The 19,346-nt window shown below is 45.1% G+C and overlaps 1 protein-coding gene across 1 annotated transcript; it reads right to left on the bottom strand.

The window, feature by feature from the left end:
- Positions 1-571: 571 nt before the first annotated feature.
- FAM111A (FAM111 trypsin like peptidase A) lies at positions 572-11,385 on the bottom strand. The gene is made up of 5 exons (XM_077748906.1): positions 11,316-11,385; positions 10,330-10,451; positions 9,021-9,050; positions 6,478-6,641; positions 572-4,258 (listed from the first exon to the last, which is right to left on the bottom strand). The coding sequence occupies exons 4-5, from the start codon at positions 6,556-6,558 to the stop codon at positions 2,522-2,524; spliced, it is 1,818 nt and encodes a 605-aa protein (XP_077605032.1). The 5' UTR covers positions 6,559-6,641; positions 9,021-9,050; positions 10,330-10,451; positions 11,316-11,385; the 3' UTR covers positions 572-2,521.
- Positions 11,386-19,346: the final 7,961 nt, after the last annotated feature.

The raw sequence follows: 19,346 nt of genomic DNA, 5'->3' as shown, positions 1-19,346 counted from the left end.
GCGTGGAGGAGAGGTGCTGACCCCAGTAACTGGGAGTGGGTCTATAAGACTAAACACACCCTGTACTCGTTTTTTCCCATCCTGCTGCAGGTGAACAACTCTATGAATGAAAAGTGAATTAAGGAAGTGAGTGGGGGACGGTAGGAGCCAAGTTCATCACTGTTGGATTAGGACTTCACAGATGACCAAGGCAGGAGGCAACAATGACCCATGTGGTACTGGAGTTGGAGACATCGGTAAGAATGTTTAACTAGTCGCACATACAGACCGTTACACACAGAAACGCTTGTAGAGGGGCACCTGGGGGGCTCAGTCGGCTAAGCATCCTACTTTGGCTCAAGCCATGATCTCGCAGTTCGTGAGTTCGAGCCCCGCGTCGGGCTCTGTGCTGCCAGCTCGGAGCCTGGAGCCTGCTTCGGGTTCTGTGTCTCCCTCTCTCTGCCCCTCCCTACTCACGCTCTGTTTCTCTCTCTCTCAAAAATGAATAAACATTTAAAAATTTTTTAAAAAGAAATGGTTGCAGATACGCATATAGGCAGTAGTCCCCCCCCCCGACCCTTATATGTCCCAAAACCCCTAGGCGATGGCACTAAACTCTATATATACTATGGTTTTTCCTATACACACATACCTATGATAAAGTTTAATTTATAAATTAGGCACAATAAGAGACTGACAACAATAACTAATAATAAAATAGAACAATTATAACAATGTACTGTAATCAAATCTATGTAAATGTCATCTATCCTTCAAAATACCTTATTGTACTGTACTCCTCCTTCTTTTGATGATATGAGCTGGTAAAATGCCCATGTGATGAGATGAAGGGAGGTGGATGACATCGGCATTGTGATGCACCGTTAGGCTACCACTGACCTTCTGGCAATAAGTCAGAAGGAAGATCATCTGCTTCTAGACTGCATTTGACCCCAGGTAACTGAAACCCCAGAAAGTGAAACCAAGAATAAGCTAGGGAGGCTGACTGTACCAGACTTAATATACACATACATAATTCTTTGCTTTGTCTGCTGGGCGGGTATAAGAGATATAACACCCCACTAGCAAAATCATACCTAGTGCCCAGATCTTGGTTTCTAACATTCTTCTCCATTAAAAGTAACCAAGGGCTCTTTGGAGAAATGGCTGAATATGGGACGGGGCAGGTGATATACAAAAGGAGCCTAGAACATATTGAAGGACCACAACATAAGAAAGTGCTTAGAGAAAACAGGAAACAAACACAACACAGTCCTGGGACTATGTCAATGGGGGCAAAAGAGCCAAATCAAAGTGCTCCCAGTGACCAAAGTTGGAAAAATCTGAGGAACACAATAAAGTAATCTGGATTATAACTCAACAGAGATCTTTGAGCCCACACTGGCATAAATAAATAGGAGAGAAGAAGCAAGTCTCCCATGCAGCATAAATTATTTAGATACTCCAGGAGTTCCCCACATAAGGAAAAGGAAGGACTCCCCACTCCTTAGGTGCGGGCTGTGAATAAAAGTTCCTTCCAAAAAGTGCATTATAGAAAGGAGGGGGAAAGAGTAAATTTATGGCAGAGAAACCTATCAACACTACCTTGGCCAGGGTATCAAAGCCAACACTCAATCATAAGTCAGGCAGATAATATGTACCCTTGATATAACAGAGTGAAAAGGCACTTCACCCCTCTGGTTTTGCCCTCTAAACCTCACAACCCCGGTCTAATTATCAGACAGATTCCAACGGAAGAACACCCCACAAAACGCCTGACGAGTACATTTCCTAACTGTCAAAGGTCACTGGTCAAAGCCTGAGCACCTGCAACAGCCACGAGGAAGGAGCCTTAGGAGACACAACAGCTAAATATAACGTGCATGTGATTCTAAAACAAAAAAGGTTATTAGGCAAAAACTAGGGACATATGAATAAAGTAATATGATCTTTAAGACAGTCTCTTTGCCCTAATAGCCTATAAATATAAAAAGAGTGGATATTACCCTGGGAATTTCACAACACATATATCCTGAGTTTTAGTAATATGAGGAGTTTGGAAATTCTAAAAATTTTGTTTGAGATTACTTCCAACCAAGCATTTAGTTCCTCAGTTAAGCTTAACTGTAGCCCTAACTTGTGCTTCTGATGGACCCACACATTTTCTAAGCATTTATTTGCCTCTTCCAGATGCTGGGGATAATGAGATGAACACGCGTTAGGTCCTGCCTTCAAACTACTGAACTTATGGGAAGACAAAGAAATGGGGGGGGGGGAATGCCCCACAGCACACTAGTGTTAGTGGCATAATCTCATCATTGTTCACGTTGCTCAACTTTAAAATAGGCATAATAGCCACTTGTGAGTACTAAAGTCTTCACATGCTTATAAGAGTGGCACATAGGAAGTGTTCTAAAACTAATTTTTAAAATCAAATGAACCATTTGGGAATTTAGAAAATGACTGCCGTTGCTTACAGAATAACCACCCCATACAGAACAATTCCCTTAAAGCGAGTAAATAAAGTGAATTCTCACCACCCTCAATCCTCATCACTCACCATTTCTACATCTTGCAGACCCACACATACTTCTGCATACCACTGTCCATGTTTTTCCTTAATATCAAGGAGGATGGATTCCAGGGTAGAGCCAAACTCAATGAGGTGAGACGATAACCCAATTTCGTTATTAGAAGTGAAGCCAGCAGTATGCATGGCCACCAACGAACCTTCTGAATCAAGCACCGGGGAGCCAGAAGCCCCAAAGTAAAAAGAGGTGTCATAGGTGATCACATCAGGGCTGTGAGCTATTTCCTCGAAGGTTCTTTGAGTGTACATATGGATGTAATCCATCCCATAATTGCAACCCTCTCCCTCTTCAGCCTGAAGCCGTTCATTATATTTCTCTTTTCGCTGACCCTGAGAGATCACACTACAAGCATCACTAGACTTTTCCTCTCCATTCGGATGGCCAATGATATAGATCAACCCGGTAGATGGTGCGGGAGCAATTCTGCTATAGAGTCCTAAAGGTACCTGCTGTCCATTTGCCTTCAGTTTCAGAACGGCATAATCAAGAATTACATCAGATATCTCAAACCATGGTTCAAGGAAAAAGCAGTTCTCTTCTTTCTTGTGGGGACTGTCATAACTAAATGTCACCCTTGCGCATCGACCAATCATGTCCGCCCACTTATTTGGCTCTATTCCTTTTCCCATGAAGTCACTCACTACATGCCGGCAGGTGAAAATGAACAAGTCTTTGAAAACATAGCAGGTGGCACAACCCAAATTTCCATTGCTGTCCCATGAGAGGTACCCCACGGAGGCACCGACGAGAGAGAGAAAGTTGTGCACTCTGACCGGGGTGGAGTTTCTTGTCATCTTCCCAAACTTTACTTCAAGCAATTTAAAAAACGAAGTTTTGCTCTTTTTCTTTCTCATTTCTTTCTTGAAGTTTTCTCTGATTTTTTCGCTTTCTCTTTTCAAACTGGGGTACTGATCCACAATTTCTTCTCTCAGCACATTGGTGTTTCCTTCCCCCGACCCCGAGCTCTGAGCGGCTGCTGCCCCGGAGCTCTTTCTCTTCTGAACCTCAACCTCAACCTCAAAGAGCTTGCCTTCCAGGTCGTCCACTGTCTGCGTGCTTTCTAGAATGGAGTCCAGGTTTTCAATGAGCCTCCAATCCTCTTTCTCCAGAAAGGAGCAAAACCGGCCATCCTTGCACAGGGCGTCCTTGATGGTTTCTCCTTTGAAACCATAGACGCAGAGTTTACGCCCTTCTCTGTGAAGCTTCCAGCGTTTGACGATCCTTTTCTTTCTCTTTCCAAGTGGGTGAATATAAAATTTGACACATTCACCAGACACCTTTTCGTGTCGGCCAAATACCTGGTTCTCTTCTTTCTGCCTACTTCTCTTTTGGACAAATGTGATTTGCACACGGCAGCTCTCGGGGAAACAGCTGAGGGGCATTCCAAGATTTATGTACCCTTCAATTCCTTCTCTGCCAATCACCATCATTTCTTTGCCCTGCTGAGTTTCTATCTCCTTCTTGACAGCCTTGAGAGTGTTAAGTGCTGCATATAAGCTCTCCTTTACACTATGTGTGAGTTTGTGTTTCCTGGAGTTTACACCCAAGGTAATGTAAATTGTTTTGTTGGGGGGCACAGTCTGGTCTTTGGGCCCTTGAGCCTGGGTGTTAGTTATATCTTTTGGACCTCTTTGAGAGCCCCTCTTCATTCGAGGAATATTGGAATTATTCTCTTTTTCTTTATTGACCTAGAAATAAATGTGAAATGCTTTAAAACTCTGATTACAACCTTAGACAAGAAGGGTTGGTCAAACAGCAGAAATCCAATGAAAAATTAAGAGCGCTTGATTTCTGTATCTAAATGATACGTCTCCCCCAAGTTCAATGCCTCGGGGCACAGGGGTCAACAGACACAAGTTCACGTGGCGGCAATGCCACTTGCTGGTAACGGGAATGCCAAGGGCAGGACTGTTGTAAAGATTCAGTGTAATGTCATGTGTGACAATATTTGCACAATGACCAGCACATTAATGTGTTAACTTTTATTTTCCTTTTGTGATGCTGCTAATATTCTGTATCAAAAAAAAGGGGGACATAAGGTAATATAAATTTACTCTGGGCATAACATACAAACTCTCAAAGAGCATCTCTTCAGCCCAGTCCTGTAAGAAACGTCCTTGCCATACTCCCCACTGGGACACTGTAATGGATTTCCAACGATTCCAAAGATTCTCCAGCAAATAGACAGAGACATTTTCAAAGAGGGAACAATGGGTCACATGGGTGGCTCAGTTGGTTAAGTGTCCAACTCCTGATCTCAGCACAGGTCTTGATCTCACAGTCACGAGGTCGAGCTGTTNCGGGCTCTGTGCTGACTGCCAGCTCGGAGCCTGGAGCCTGTTTCAGTCTGTGACTCCCTCTCTCTCTGACCCTCCCCTGCTCACGCTGTCTCTCTCTCTCTCTCCTAGAAATAAATAAAACATTTTTAAAAAATCTAAAAAAATCAATAAATAAATAAAATAAAAAATGTAAAAAAGAAAGGGAACTGGGTAGTATGTTGCTATTAGCTCATTCTATCATGAAGTAGGACAAACAGAAGCATAATTAGGCTTATCTTGGCTTCCCTAAATATTTGCATATTCTAGCTACAACCAGGGTAAAAGAAACCAAATGAAAGCTTTTATGTTGCATCCCCAAATTCTCAAAATTCTCAGCCTTCTTCTTGATAAATTCAAGGAGCATTTCAGACTCAGGAAAGAATGATAGTTTGATATGATCACAGAACCCTGTTCTTAGAAGGAGCCCTGACTTAATGTCAGTAAACTTCAGTCCACGTCTTTACTCTGTCTCAAGCACAAAGTCATTTCTCTGTCCTCATAAACAAATTGCAGATAATAAAATCCTCCCTTCCTCCCTAACAAGGTTATTTTAAGCATTATTATCTTTTACTTTTTTTTTTTTTTTTGAGAGAGAGAGACAGAGAGAGACCACATGAGTACAGGAGAGAGAGAAAGAATCTCAAGCAGGCTCCAGGCCCATAACAGAGCCCAATGCAGGACCGGAACTCATGACCATGCGATCGTGACCTAAGCTGAAATCAAGAGTGGGATGCTCAACTGACTGAGCCACCTAAGTGCCTGGAGGATTATTATTTTGAAATTTGTTTTGTAAACTGAAAGCACAATATAAATGAAGGTGATTGTTGTGAGCAAATACATGAGCCATATTTGGGATAGCATATAGTTTCATGCTATGAAATGGTGTTAATGTTTTTAGTCCAATGTTGACTATAATACATGATACTGCACTTTTTTTCTTATTCAGGAAGTGTGACAATAGCTTTTACTTAAGGCTGCTTTGATATGGCCGGTATTTCTATTAAAACTGGGGTGCCTGGTTGGATTAATAGGTTAAGCGGTCTGACTCTTCATTTGGGCTCGGGTCATGATCTTAGGGTTCGTGAATTTGAGCCCCACATCAGGCTCCGTGCTGATGGTGAAGAGCCAACTTGGGATTCTTTCTCTCTACCTCTCTGTCCCTCCCCCACTCACTCTCTCTCAAAATAAAGAAATAAGTTTTTAAAACCATACTAAAAGTAAATAATAGAACAAAATGGATGAGAAAGATGTTTAAAATTTTTTTTAATGTTTATTCATTTTTGAGAGACAGAGAGAGCGAGAGAGAGCGAGTGGGGGAGGGGCAGAGAGATAGAGGGAGACCCAGAATCTGAAGCAGGCTCCAGGCTCTGAGCTGTCAGCCCAGAGCCGGATGTGGGCTTGAGCTCATGAACTGTGAGATCATGACCTAAACTAAAGTCGGACTCTTAACCAACTGAGCCACCCAGGCTCCCCGAGAAAGATTTTAACATAATAGCCTCAACCTACCATGGAGTAATTTCTTGGAAGAAAGAACTATGGCACCCAGTGTTTCATATTGTATATTCCATAAATAGGATTTACAAATGTACCTGAGGAAAATAGTCGTCAATTTTCATATTCTTCTCTTCATCAAATGCGATCTTCTGTGATCTGCGCTTTTTATGGTTCATGATGGCTTGAAGATGAATAGACAGTTCAGCTGGAACACTAGTTTCACAAAGGTTCAAGAGTCGTATCTTCAGAGCTGTGTTCACTGTACAGAGGATAACATTAATGGGGACCCCGCATAACATGCTCTCTCCTGGGGCTCTAGCACCCTCTCTTCAGAGATGTTAACTTAGCAAGTAGACCCTTTACCAACAACTACAATCACCTCAACAATAAAGTGTCCCTTTTATAGAGCCCTGCACGTTAGCTACTCTACCAAATACTTTACAAAAATTATCTCTAATTGCCAATCCCCCCAGATACCATGAAAAGCAAGTGTATTTGCTTTTCGCAGATGAGGAAAGTATAACTCAGATCAGGCAGGTGACCCTCAAGGCCAGAGCTACATGGCAGAGGTGGAATTCAAACACAGGTATAAAAATGCCCCACGGAAGGGTCGTTCCCGCAGTTTGAGAACTGAGAAGTGTGTTTTCGTTCCACTGATGTCAAAACCTGGCCCCCATTTAAGGTGGGGGGTAGCACACAGATGGTGTAAGTACATAATTACAGGGGAATGGATGGGGGAAAGAACCATAAAGACAAAATCATCTTGGACTGAGAGTTTAGCTGGGAAGATAGTTGGGAAGTTTCGTTGCTACTTGTTTGTTGTTTTGTTCGTTTGTTTAAAGAAGGCTTTTCCCGTCTATCTTTCTTCTAAAGACCCCGCAGAAGAGAATGAACAATGTAAATAAAACAGTGTGATCTTCATTAACAATAAGTAGGGCAAAAGCCATGAAGGGCTGCAGACTTCTGTTTTCAGTATCCAGCATGAACCGCGATGCCCAGAGCGTGGTGAGCCCTCAGTCCAGACACATTTATGAAGATCCAATGACTGAATAGATTCTGCACATGATATGGTATGCCCTCTCCTAAGAGCTCTTTATAATGACCTCATTTAATTCTTTTTTTTTTTTAATATTTTTATTTATTTCTAGGAGAGAGAGAGAGACAGCATGAGCAGGGGAGGGTCAGAGAGAGAGGGAGTCACAGACTGAAACAGGCTCCAGGCTCTGAGCTGGCAGTCAGCACAGAGCCCGACGCGGGGCTCGAACCCACGAACCGCGAGATCATGACCTAAGCGAAAGTCGGACGCTTAGCCGACTAAGCCACCCAGGCGCCCCTGACCTCATTTAATTCTTCCAACTCTGTGAGATAGGCATTCTTAGTTCTATTTTCAGAAGAAAAAACTTGAGCATCCAGAGAGACTATTTACTCAAGGTTACAAAGCTCTGGAAGGTATACTTTTGATTACGAACATTTCAAACAGGAAACAACAAAAAAAGAGAAGAGTCTAATGAATCTCCATACGCCTATCACATAGTCAGTGATTGTTCATTTTGTGCCATATCTGGATCATCTCTTTATTTTACCAGATTATTCTACACTTAGACACATCGTGACGTTTTATTCCTAATTATCTTTTTCCAGCTCTACAAATTAAGAAAGTTTTCTTGTATACTTACAATATTAATCTGTTTAGACCAAGATCCAATTGAGGTACACAAGCTGTCTTTAATTGTGTCTCCCAGGGTGTCTGGCCAGCTCAGTCGGAAGAGCGTGCAACTCAGTCTTGGGGTTGTAAGTTCGAGCCCCACATTGACTGTAGAGGTTACTTAAAAATAAAAACTTAAACGGGAACCTGGATGGCTCAGTCGGTTAAGCGTCTGACTTCGGCTCAGGTCGTGATCTCGCGGTTCAGTTTGTGAATTCCAGCCCTGCTTGGGATTCTGTGTCTCCATCTCTCTCTGCCACTCCCCTGCTTGTGCCCTGCCTTTCTCCCTTTCTCTCTATTTCTCTCTCAAAAATAAACATTAAAACTTTTTTTAAATCTTAAAAATTCTGTCTCTTAAGTCTCTTTTATTTTAGAAAAAGCCCTGACTTATTAAAGAAAACAGAGTTGTCTGCAGAATGCTCACCTCCTGGGCTCCTTCTTGGTGTTTAACTTATGCTCTAGCCTGTCTGTTTCTTGTCAAGTGCAAGTTCTCAAAGACTGTGCCTATTCTCTTAACCATTTCACTGTGGAGTAGGAAATACGGCTTCATTCTTTACTGGTAATGAGCTACCCAGGAAACTCCAGCATCTCTGAGCCCAAACTCTCCTGTTTCTAAATGTGGCCATGATTCTAAATGAGGTAAAGAATATGGAGTTGCTGCATCAATGTTAGTTTTTAGAAGACCACCTTATATGTCTGGTTATATATATCTGGTTACCATTTACTAGCTGCATGACCTTGGGCATATTAATTAGCCACTGTCTATCTCACTGTCCACATCTCTAAGACAGGGAGGGGTGGCGGGATCTGTCTCCCTGCTTGTGGAGATTAAAAAATACAATTCACATAAAGCCTTTAGAACAGTGCCTGGTACATAACAGGCTGCCAAGTAAATATTACTACTATTACTATTATCAGTACCAGTGTACTTACCACAGGGATACTTTTTAAACTGCAGAGAACCTGGGGAAACAGAAATAGATACATATCATTGTAAGATCCTTGAAGGCAAGAACTTACTGTCCAGCAGTTAAGAGAATCTGGGAGTTCAGTGTCTGTTGAGGATGACCCCACCTTGCAGACTTTGAGAGACGACCCAGGTGATTTAGGAGTGATTATTACATATGGACCCCCCGCCATCCCCCCCCCCAAAGAATATAAAATGGACAGAAAGAAATGTGACATTTGAACTATACTGGATGAACTGAAGCATTCGCAGTGGAAAGGGGCAAGAGGTTTAAAAAACACCCCAATATTCACCTCCCGCCCCAACATCNCTCCAGCAAGGAGATGAAGAAAGACGGGTCCATCTCCTGCCCACCCAGAGGCTCTCCCTTGAAATTCCTCCCGCACTCCTCTCTCTCTTTCTCTCTCCCTCTCTCGTTCCACGTCCACTTCTCTCTCCTCTCCTCCAGCTTCCTCCTCCCTGCCCTTTCCTCTCGATCTCCTCCACCTCCTCCTCCTCTGGAGGAGTGCACAGAGCTGAGCCAGGCTAGGAGAGGGATCGGTTTCGGCGGACNAACAAGCCCCCCACTCCTCCACACCCCCCCCAACCCCTGCAGCTTGAACCAGCGGCCGCCGCGGAAATCAAAGCTCCCCCTGGTCCCCGCGGGTGGCTGGCAGTCGCGCCCCGCAGGCGCGCTAGCGCTCCCGCTCTCCCCACTCCGCCCGCGCTGCGCGCTCGAATCCAGCGCCCACCTGTGATCGGTGCCTACGGGAGGAAACCAAGACCTCGGAGCTTCGGCTGGATGCCNCTTCTAGAACATTTCCCGCCTTCTGCAACCCACTGCCCCGCCCACTGCTGGGTTCCTTCCTCTTTTATAGCCGCCCGGCTTCTAACAGCCTCGGCCTCGGCCTGCACCCACCTCTCCCTACCGCCCTCTCTCGGTCTTTGCTTCTTTGGATACCCCGGAAACGGGCCTGGATGTCGGGAGGCGGAGAGGGGGGCTCCAGAATAAACCATTAGAAAGCGTGTTTGTCTCAATGCCTCCAGCCTGAAACAAAACTTTCCTAACGTCTTCATCCCCATGGCCTGTTTGAAAAACAGACTTAGGGGAGTCAAGGCCTGTTCTCTTCCCTTGGGTTTTCACCAAGCGTAGACCTTCTAAAATTCTGGCCAGAAAATCACAAGAATTCCTTAGAAGGTATCTTTACTCCCAGGGGTAAAATAAACTCAGCCCTTGGGGGACCTCAGCAAAAAATAAGCTGGGGCTGAACCTCATGCAAGATTCACTGTTCTCACCTTTGAGTTCAGAGAGCACCGGAGAGAAAGTTCAAGAGACCTCAGACGAACACGCCAATCTGGAGTTGCTGGGCCCTCCGAGGATGTCAAGTGCTGGCTCCCAGAAATCTCAACAGAACTACCTGTTGATAAGACAAGGCTAAGCTTATGGCTTCCTGAGGTTCGGGGAAGAAATAACTTCACAGAACTCTGGTAGCGTCTCAGAAGGAGCCAGGTTGGGTTATCTATTGAGATTTTGATGTCTGGTTTAAATCAGGTCCTTAATGTGGGAAATTGGTTAGGACAAGTAACCTAAGCCCTGGGTGACAATTTAGACTTGGTGGATAACAAGGCAAGGATTTTCAAGGTTTGGGATGCAAACTGTACTTTGATGACTGCAATTGAAGAGTGCTTGGGTCTTTGAGGAAGTTCCTGGAATATACAATAAAGATATTCGCAGCTCTCATGTCCCTAGGCAAAACTTTGCTGAGATAGTAAATTTATGTTGATGAAAATCGTAGACAAGTCATATTAATGTAGTTGCAAGCTATGTGAACGTGGATGGCTTCAGTGCTCCTAGTGATGAACATGCAGGAGAACACAATCACCATGTGTCGTTTATTTTATCCTGGAAAGAAGCTCACTCAGGAAAACACATTTGACATGGCTTGTTACACACAGAATTCAGACACACAGAGAGGCTGCACTTCTTAGGAAACGTTTTCATAAAGTTAGCGTTGGGTCTTATAAATGACACATCCAGTTTTTAAATTAGAACATGCTCTCCCCTTGACCACTGCAGAAGAAATACACATCCTTTTATTTCACTCTTTTTCTTTTTTTTTAAGTTTCCAGGAACAGACCTCAATCCTTTGAGGATATGACAGTATCCAAGTCTATGGGGTTTTTTGTGCCCCATCTCCCCCAGCCTGAAGTTTATCTGTATCGGGTCCCTGTCAGTGAATTTCTTCAAAACTCTAAGCTCCATGACCAAAGGGGTGACTCACCGAACAGAAGAGTTCCTCCCAAATTCCGCAGTCACTCTCACGAACTTGAGACTTTGGAGCGATCTTTGCCTCCCGCCGGGTATTCCGCCTTCTGGGCAAATGGCCTCTGGGCAAGTGGTGCCTGCGCTTCTGGCCAATGAACGGAGCGGTCCAGCGTTCCTTTGCCCTCATTGGACGGCGGCTCTCCTACTGCGGAAGCCGATTGGCGGCCACTGGAGGGCGCGAAGGCGCGTCAACGATGCGCGGCCAATGCGCGGCCACGGCCCGGCAGGAGCTCGCGGCGCGGGAGNGCACTGCCTCCGCAAGACGCTCACTGCCGTCACTGCGGCTTCATCTGCCTGCCTTCCCTCGCCCCGAATCCGCGATACAGTTCCTGGGGGCGGGCGCAAGGGGCTTAAGAGGGCGCGGGGCGGGAGGCCGGGCCCTGGGCGGGAGCCACTGGGGCGGCTCCAGGCCAGCGCGACGGAACCCGCAGTCGAAATGGGTGGGTGGAAACGCGGCTTCCGGATGCCCAGCTGTGCCCTCCTGCAGATGCTGGTGAAGATGGAGGCGGAGGCACTAGCCCGGGGTCTGCAGCTTGTCACAAGCTCCAGCGCGCTGGAGGCGCTGCGGGTGGGTGGAGAGGCGGGGGACTTGGGCGACTCTGGCATTCCCAGCAGATGGCACAGGTGCCAAGACGATGACAGTCAGGAAGAAGCCGCGAATGGAGGTGGAGTGAACGACTTTGTCATAAATCCATTCTCCAAACGCCCATCCATATATGCAGGAGTTTACAATCCTGATGAAGAAGACGGTATGGACTCCGGGAATACGAATCCAAGAGCCGACAGCGTCAGCAGGGTAGGGCTTGCAGACAGCCTGCTGTTGTTGAAGGATCTGCCATCACGAGCAGACGTGCACGCATTCCGTGCTGTATCTGAAAAGGAACCACGGTTACAACTGTGACAACTTTTCTGCAATTGACAGAGGAATATATGATGCGTGTAAAGGGATAGGGTTGAAGAGTGTGTTGCTAACTACAGTATACGTGATAATTTTGGGGAACTGGATTTAATGTGCATACCAGACACCCAACGTAGCTTCAGTTACTGCTTCCTCTTCTGTGGGTTCTCTAGGGTTTGGATGGAGTAACTTTTTAAAAAGCAAAAAACAAATAGGAAGCCCAGATTGTATGAAAGTTTCACCAGTAAATATCTTCTCCGAATCCTGAGCACTGCACGCAGTGATCACCAAAGAATTAACTTTGGCTGATCCTTTTTTGTTTTTTTCTTCATTGAAGATTCTGAAAAAAGTAAAAATTCCAGAGACAAGGAAGGGGTGGTAAAAATACGGAGGTTGAAATTGCCCAACCGGATCTATCCGGTTTTGGAGAGCTATCCTGGTGACTTCCCAACGTTGACCAGCAAACTCCTGGTCCATTATTCCAGCTGATTTGTTAGCATTTGATAGACTTTTGAGATATTGCCTGGAAACTAAGAAAGGGATCTGAACTATGAAGAAGAGTGACGTTGTCCTTGTTTGGTATTCTTGAAGCCACTGTATGTGCAGATACTATTGAGTAAGAAAACCTATAATGACTGAATAAATCTAGACAGTCCACTGAGAATGTGTTTATGTGGATGTGAATCATTTTCTGCGTCTTTTTCTCTTTCTTTCCTTCCTTCCATTTTTTTTTTTGCCTTTTGTACATTTCAGTGTTTAAACAAAGCAGTGACTTAGTAGACAATAGGCTTAACACCACTTTCTAAAACATGGATGTTAAGATTTCAACATTTTGTTTCTATGAAATATTAGTGCACAAGAAGATAATGAAAAGTTAGAATATAAAATATGTTCCTATCTATGCAATATCTGTGCAACTATACCTACTATGTGTCAAGTATCTATCACTTTTTCTTAAATATTTGTATAGTTTTAACAGTTTTTAATTTTAAAACATGTCTGGCTTGGAAAGTTATGTATTGACTTCTTGGAGAAAGGGAATAAAATAACAAACATTTCCTAAACCTTAAATATATTTGCAGTAAAATATATTTTGCCTTAAGGTGATAGTAAAATAAACTTTTTTTGGATGAAAGATTACTGTTACATTTTTCCCCTTCATAGTCCCTACATCTTTTGGTTACTGTTTTTCTTTCTTCCAATTTCAGAAAAAATGAAGTTGTGATTTCAAAATTACAAAATAGAGCTAGCTAGCACTAAACGAAAAATTCACATTGTCAAGACTAGAAGCCAAAAAAAGGTTTAAAAAGCTATTTGACCACTAAACTTATTTACGAAAGCTTCCTCTTTTTTTCTTTTGTCTGCTAAAGATCAGAGTTCTTATAATTACCAGGAAACTAAAAATATCGTTGTATTCTTTGTCAGTGCTTAATCAAACAGACTATTTCTCAATTCCTAGATCACACCTATAGACTCCTTCCCATTACCAGGTGTGGTCATCTTTCTGGATTCACAAACCAAAGGTTTAGTAAGTACTTGCCCAGAAACATTCTTGTAAGGACTTGAAAATACGGCTAAACTCTTTCTATTGAACTACGGTTGCCTGTAATATTTAAAGGCAAAGGGCACAGCGGCTCATCTCTTCCTGCATATTTTTGTCATTTATGCAATCCTTACATCAACACATAAATTTGCAGTTATACCTTTTAAGACCCAGTGCTGATTCTATAAAGGGTGAAAAGGTGAGAAGAGTCCTGCCCTCAAATTGGGAAGGAGGAAAAGTACACACATAATAGAATTTCCAACATGGTTTCATTCATTTAGATTTCCTGCTCCCAGATATTGTACTGGCTGTTAGGAGATACAGAGTTGAATGAATATGTTGCTCACATTCATGGAACCAGAGCTGTTTCTTATTATTTTTTAATGTTTATTTATTTAATTTTGAGGGGGTGGGGAGAGAAAGAGGAAAGAGAAAATCCCAAACAGGCTTCTTGCTGTCAGTGCAGAGCCTAACATGGGGCTCAAATACACAAACCCACAAACCTATGAGATCATGACCTGAGCGGAAACGAAGAGGCAGCTGGCCACTTAACCAACTGAGCCACCAGGTGCCCCAAGAGCAGTTTAAAACAATATAGTTCTAAGCACGGTACTTTTCCAGGACACACTATCCATGTCTGTTGTTTAAAGTTTTGTAAAGCTTTATGTAATTTTGCCTTAGAAAACATTTATTTTGATTTTCTGGGAAATAGGGGATCCCTAATTCTATTCCTCCCATTTTGGAAAGTCTTTGGAGAACTGGAAGAAGCAGATGTAGAGTGTGAGGAATTGTTGTCAAATCTTCACCCTTCTTTGTATACACACCTTTCGCCCTGTGACTTTGCAGTCCCTCCTACCTCATTAAGGTCAGGCTTAGCCACCTGATTTGCTTTAGACAGTGAACCGGCACAGAACCAAAACTTGCTGAGCTTGGCCTTGGGTGCCACTGTCTTTCTTTGGCTTCTGCCATCACCACCTAAAGAACATGCTTCTGCTAGTACTGCCTCATGAGGTGGCCCAGCTTCAGTGAGGCGGTGCTTGTAATAACTGTCCAAATACACCTGGTGCAAATGCTCCATAAACGATAGACACTGTCTTTGTGACTTCTTTTATTGGCATCATGTTAATTCTGTTTGGTGTATTCCTGTCTAGAAGGCTGTGCCCTACGTCAAAAGTTGCACATGACTTCTACGTTTGGGGGAATATTGCCAAATTACTATACAGAAAGGATATGCCAAATTACTCTTCCACCAGCAAGACGAACTGATACCATTTCATTTTGAGGTCATAAGTGTTGAGCGACCCGGATTCCTAAAGTCAGAGCAAGATCATAGAAACTCTGGATCGGCCCGAGACCAGGAGGTAACACCCTCATCAGGAGACTCTGCTTAGACTTTTAGGAAGGTGCCTGCAGCGCCCCGATTGCACAGACCCCAAGGGGGCTGCCTGCACGCTGGGCTCTTCCTTCGCCGCGCCCGGCACAGTCTTGGCCAGAGGCCAGAGAGCCTAGGCAGTGGGGACGCGCGGGGACGCGCAGGGACGCGCAGGGACGCGCGCGGGCTGGAGCGGCTTCGGTCCTTCTTCCTACGCAGCGGTGTCTGCGGGTCCCTCCAGGCGTACCAACAACTCCCGACCTGGCTGGGCGGGACCGAGCCCCAACAGCACGTCTTGGAAGCGCGAGTCTCAGGATGAGGTACTGGGGAAGGCGATAAGGGAACGTCCATCCTTGGGACACCCTGGCTGGGACCGTCCTTGGCACCTCATAAAACTGGGTGGGGTAGGGTAGGACTCTCACGTTCATTCATCACTTACAGCCCGTTGGGGTTGTGCTTGGCGCACCTGGGTCTTATTTAACCCTCACACCCTCCCCCTTTTGGCAGTGGGTGTGACTTTGCCCCCATTTCACAACTTAGAAACACAGTAAATTTGCTAGGGGCCACGTAACCAGCTGGGCAGAAAGAGGGATGTATGGTAGGATTTTAGTTTTAGGGCCTTCACAGCCTTTTAGGGCTCTGCGGTGACTCTGGGGACTTCTGAGTTCATCCGTTTGCAAGTCAAAGAGGTTGCCCCAGGTGAGTGATTCCCCAACTCTAGTGGCTAGGAGAAATATTTGGGGCAGTCTTTTAAATATGCAGTTTCTTTTTTTTTTTTAATGTTTTATTTATTTCTAGGGGAGAGAGAGACAGTGTGAGCAGGGGAGGGTCAGAGAGAGAGGGAGTCACAGACTGAAACAGGCTCCAGGCTCCGAGCTGGCAGTCAGCACAGAGCCCGACGCGCGGCTCGAACCCACGATCCGCGAGATCATGACCTAAGCGAAAGTCGGACGCTTAACCGACTAAGCCACCCAGGCGCCCCATAAATATGCAGTTTCTTGGAGCCAGCCTAATATGGTTCAACAGATCCGCGGCGAGTCGGCTGAGACAGGTGCATCTTTTTTAAAATCATGCTGGTGAGAGACTCTGGCTTAGACGATCTTTATAGCAAACATCGCACACCCTGGGCCTGGCAGTGTTCCGCGCACTTTACAACTTTTACAACAAGTTGTAAAATCATCCCAACACCTCTGCGAAATGGGCACAATTTTTATCACCTCATTTTGAGGAGGAGAAAGCTGGCGCCAAGGCTTTAGGCTCTAGGATTTGCTTCCTTTCCATTGTCAGACGGGTCTTCGTGACTCCACCCCAACTCAGCACTTTCCCGCCGGGCTCTTCCCGCGTCCCGCCGCCCCCACCTGTTCCTCCAGGTCCCTTCTCGCGGCGTCCGCCCTGCTCGTAGACTCTGCGCCCCGGGGCCCGAGATCTGCGTCGCAGCCCCCTTCCCGGCACAGCCCCTGCGGCGCAAGCGATGTCCCTAAGCACCTCGTCCAGCAAGGGCGTTACCTCACCGCGCGCGAAGTCCCTGAAGGTGGCGCCAGAACAGGAGCCTGCGGAAAAGAGGGAGTGGGTGGAGCCGGGGGGAAGTGGGTGGAGCCCGGGTGAGTGGGTGGAGCCGGGGCGATAATTGACATCCTTCCTGCCCAATGGCAGCACAATAGGGAGGCGGTTTGCCCAACCCTCAGTTTCCTGGGGTAGAGCTTGAGGCTTTCAGGAAACTGCTTTCCCTTCGCGGAACGCTGGGCTAGCAGGCGAGGTGAGCCTAGGCGAGAGCTGGGGAGCTGGGGAGCTGGACGTCCACTGTCAAGTGCTCTTCCTAGATCCCTCTGTTGGCCTAAAGGTGCCAGAACTGAGGTTGGCTTGGCCTGTTGGGGCTGCCTCACTGCCTCTTCAGTTTACTATTGATCGTCTTCACCTTGCTGGGAATCAAGTGCCCTTTTCTCCATCACTCATCATGCCCGGGATGCATTGCAAACATGTAAAGAGATTCTTGGTGCAGGGCTAAGGATTCTGTTTCAATTAATTAGCTGCCAGGTATTTCTGGCCCTGAAAAAAGGAGAAAGCAGGCTGGATTTTAGAATATATTTTACGTTATATATTTTTCTTGGGTTAAGCAATATATAACATATTAGGAAGTTTAATTCCTCAACCTGAGGTTTCTTCCCTAGCCTTTTTATAGCAGCAACAACATAAAAGCACACTGTAATTTAGCGCTGCAGATCACAGCCACCTTCTGTTTCCTGATAAACAGAATTCATTTATGCACCCGTCCTCACCTCACTTGCTGGCAACTAGGGAGGTGGTTGGACAACATGATAATCACTAGTCAGATTTCCTCTTGAGTGGGTTGTTCTTTTTTTGTTGTTGTTCGACTTTAATTCTATAACTGACCTCCACAGTAAACAAGAACAACAACAACAACAAAACCCAGGCCAAAGCCAATGTTCTTGTGGATTCCACAAGTCACCATTAGGGGTGGACCAGCCTCCGATTTTCTCTTCTTGGCTGCCCTTTGCAGGGTTGGATGAAGTCGGCGAGGACCAGGCAGCAACGTCGGAAATGCTGGAGGAGTGGGACCCTTAGGGCCTCATTGCTAGCTGGTTTGTGTGATTCCAGGACAAATACCCGGGACAGAAGCCCCACACATACCTTCTATGGGACAGCCTTCACTCATCTCTCATTAGCCTGTGTCAAAGAAATATAAATCTAAATTCTTCTTTTAAACAAATGTATTCACTCTTTTTGGAGTAACTGGAGCTTTATGTATGTGCTAAACAATAGTGTTAAGCACTTCAGATACAAAGAGGAATGTAGCATTGTCCTAATCATCAAAACGAGTTGCAATCTAGTAGGTGAGAAAGACAGGTAAAAAAAGAATTATAACACATGTGCTATAAATACAGAAATGAGGAGGAGGAGTGGTGTCACCGGGAGGGCTTCGAGGATGGCAGCACAGAGGTGGTGACATTTGAGCTCTAGATCCCAAAGTCAGATGTGCTTATTGTGGCAAAATCCCAGGGTCTGTGTCTGACTCCTGCACATCCCGGTGATGAGCTTTACGGAAAATGTTGGTGGGTGGAAAATGCATGTTTGCTATAAGCACTTGGAACCACCATTTGCTGGGCATCTGGTTGGACCCTCTTTGGTTCAGAGGGATGGAGCAGAGATGGAGCAGCAGGCTAGCTCAAGCAGTGGCCCATGATCAGGCTCTCAGGATTGGCACTGGCAGGGACAGGCTTCCTCTACAGGCTAAGGGTCTGCATTCCCCCCAGTTAGAAGCTGCCATGAAGACTTTTCAGTGGACATTTAGTCGCAGCAGCAGGTGTGTGGTGGAGCAGGAGGAGACCTGGGCTCCCAGGATCTGGGCCCACAGCTTTATGAACATGTCTAAAGATGTCTTTTGGTTATGGTGATACCTTGCCTTTTGTTGCATGACTTCATCTTCCAGTTTCAGGAAATGTCAGTTACCATGGTCTGGTAGGTAAGTGAGAGTCAAATGCTGAGAGTAGAACTTAATTCCTCATTATTCAGGTAATAATCAAGAAGGAAGGTCTGTTTCTCAAATAAGCATGTTGGGCCCTTCAATTGGCATGTAAGTAAATAATCATAATGCAGTACGCATTTCTCATGTTAGTATTGGATAGAATATTGCCGGAGACGGTAACTGCACGGGTCATCCCTGATGGCAAGGCCCAGGGAAAAACCTGTGGGAAAAGACTGCAAGGCAGTCAGAAGAACCCCATAAAGAATCTTCTTCTCTGCTTAGTCTATGCCTTTTGCTATCACTTCTGCCGTTAGTTTATTCTAGGGTTAATATGGAACCAGAATTGCCCAAAGTTCCCCTTTTCCTCCAAAATGGAATATACCTAAATATCATGCCCGCCCCCTCAGTCAGATGTTGTCTAATGAATATTGTAGCAATTAGCAAAATTGGAGAGAGTTCGGTATACATGGGGTCTGTAAGAAACCTAGAATTCATTTTCCTTGTATGGGTCTAATTACCAGTAAGAATACATATTATGCCATAAGCGAGACAAAAAGAAGGCTTACTAGTTTTGGAAGACTTTCTTGGAAAAGTGTTAGAGAAATATTTGCCTGCTGACCTCAAGCCTGTAAGGCAACTTATGGATTGTTCTGGCGAAAGAATGAGATTGGTAAATGCAGAGACCAAATT

Source organism: Crocuta crocuta, unplaced genomic scaffold, assembly GCF_008692635.1.
Source record: "Crocuta crocuta isolate KB4526 unplaced genomic scaffold, BGI_CrCroc_1.0 scaffold323, whole genome shotgun sequence".
In the NCBI taxonomy this organism is placed as follows: domain Eukaryota; kingdom Metazoa; phylum Chordata; class Mammalia; order Carnivora; family Hyaenidae; genus Crocuta; species Crocuta crocuta.
This window is presented reverse-complemented; position numbering and strand designations above follow the sequence as displayed.

Coding starts and splice junctions, on each gene's coding strand:
- FAM111A (XM_077748906.1), bottom strand. CDS start 6,558: ATGAACCATAAAAAGCGCAGATCACAGAAGATCGCATTTGATGAAGAG. Junction 4,259..6,477: donor TTGACGACTATTTTCCTCAG/GTACATTTGTAA, acceptor ATTTATTTCTAG/GTCAATAAAGAAAAAGAGAA.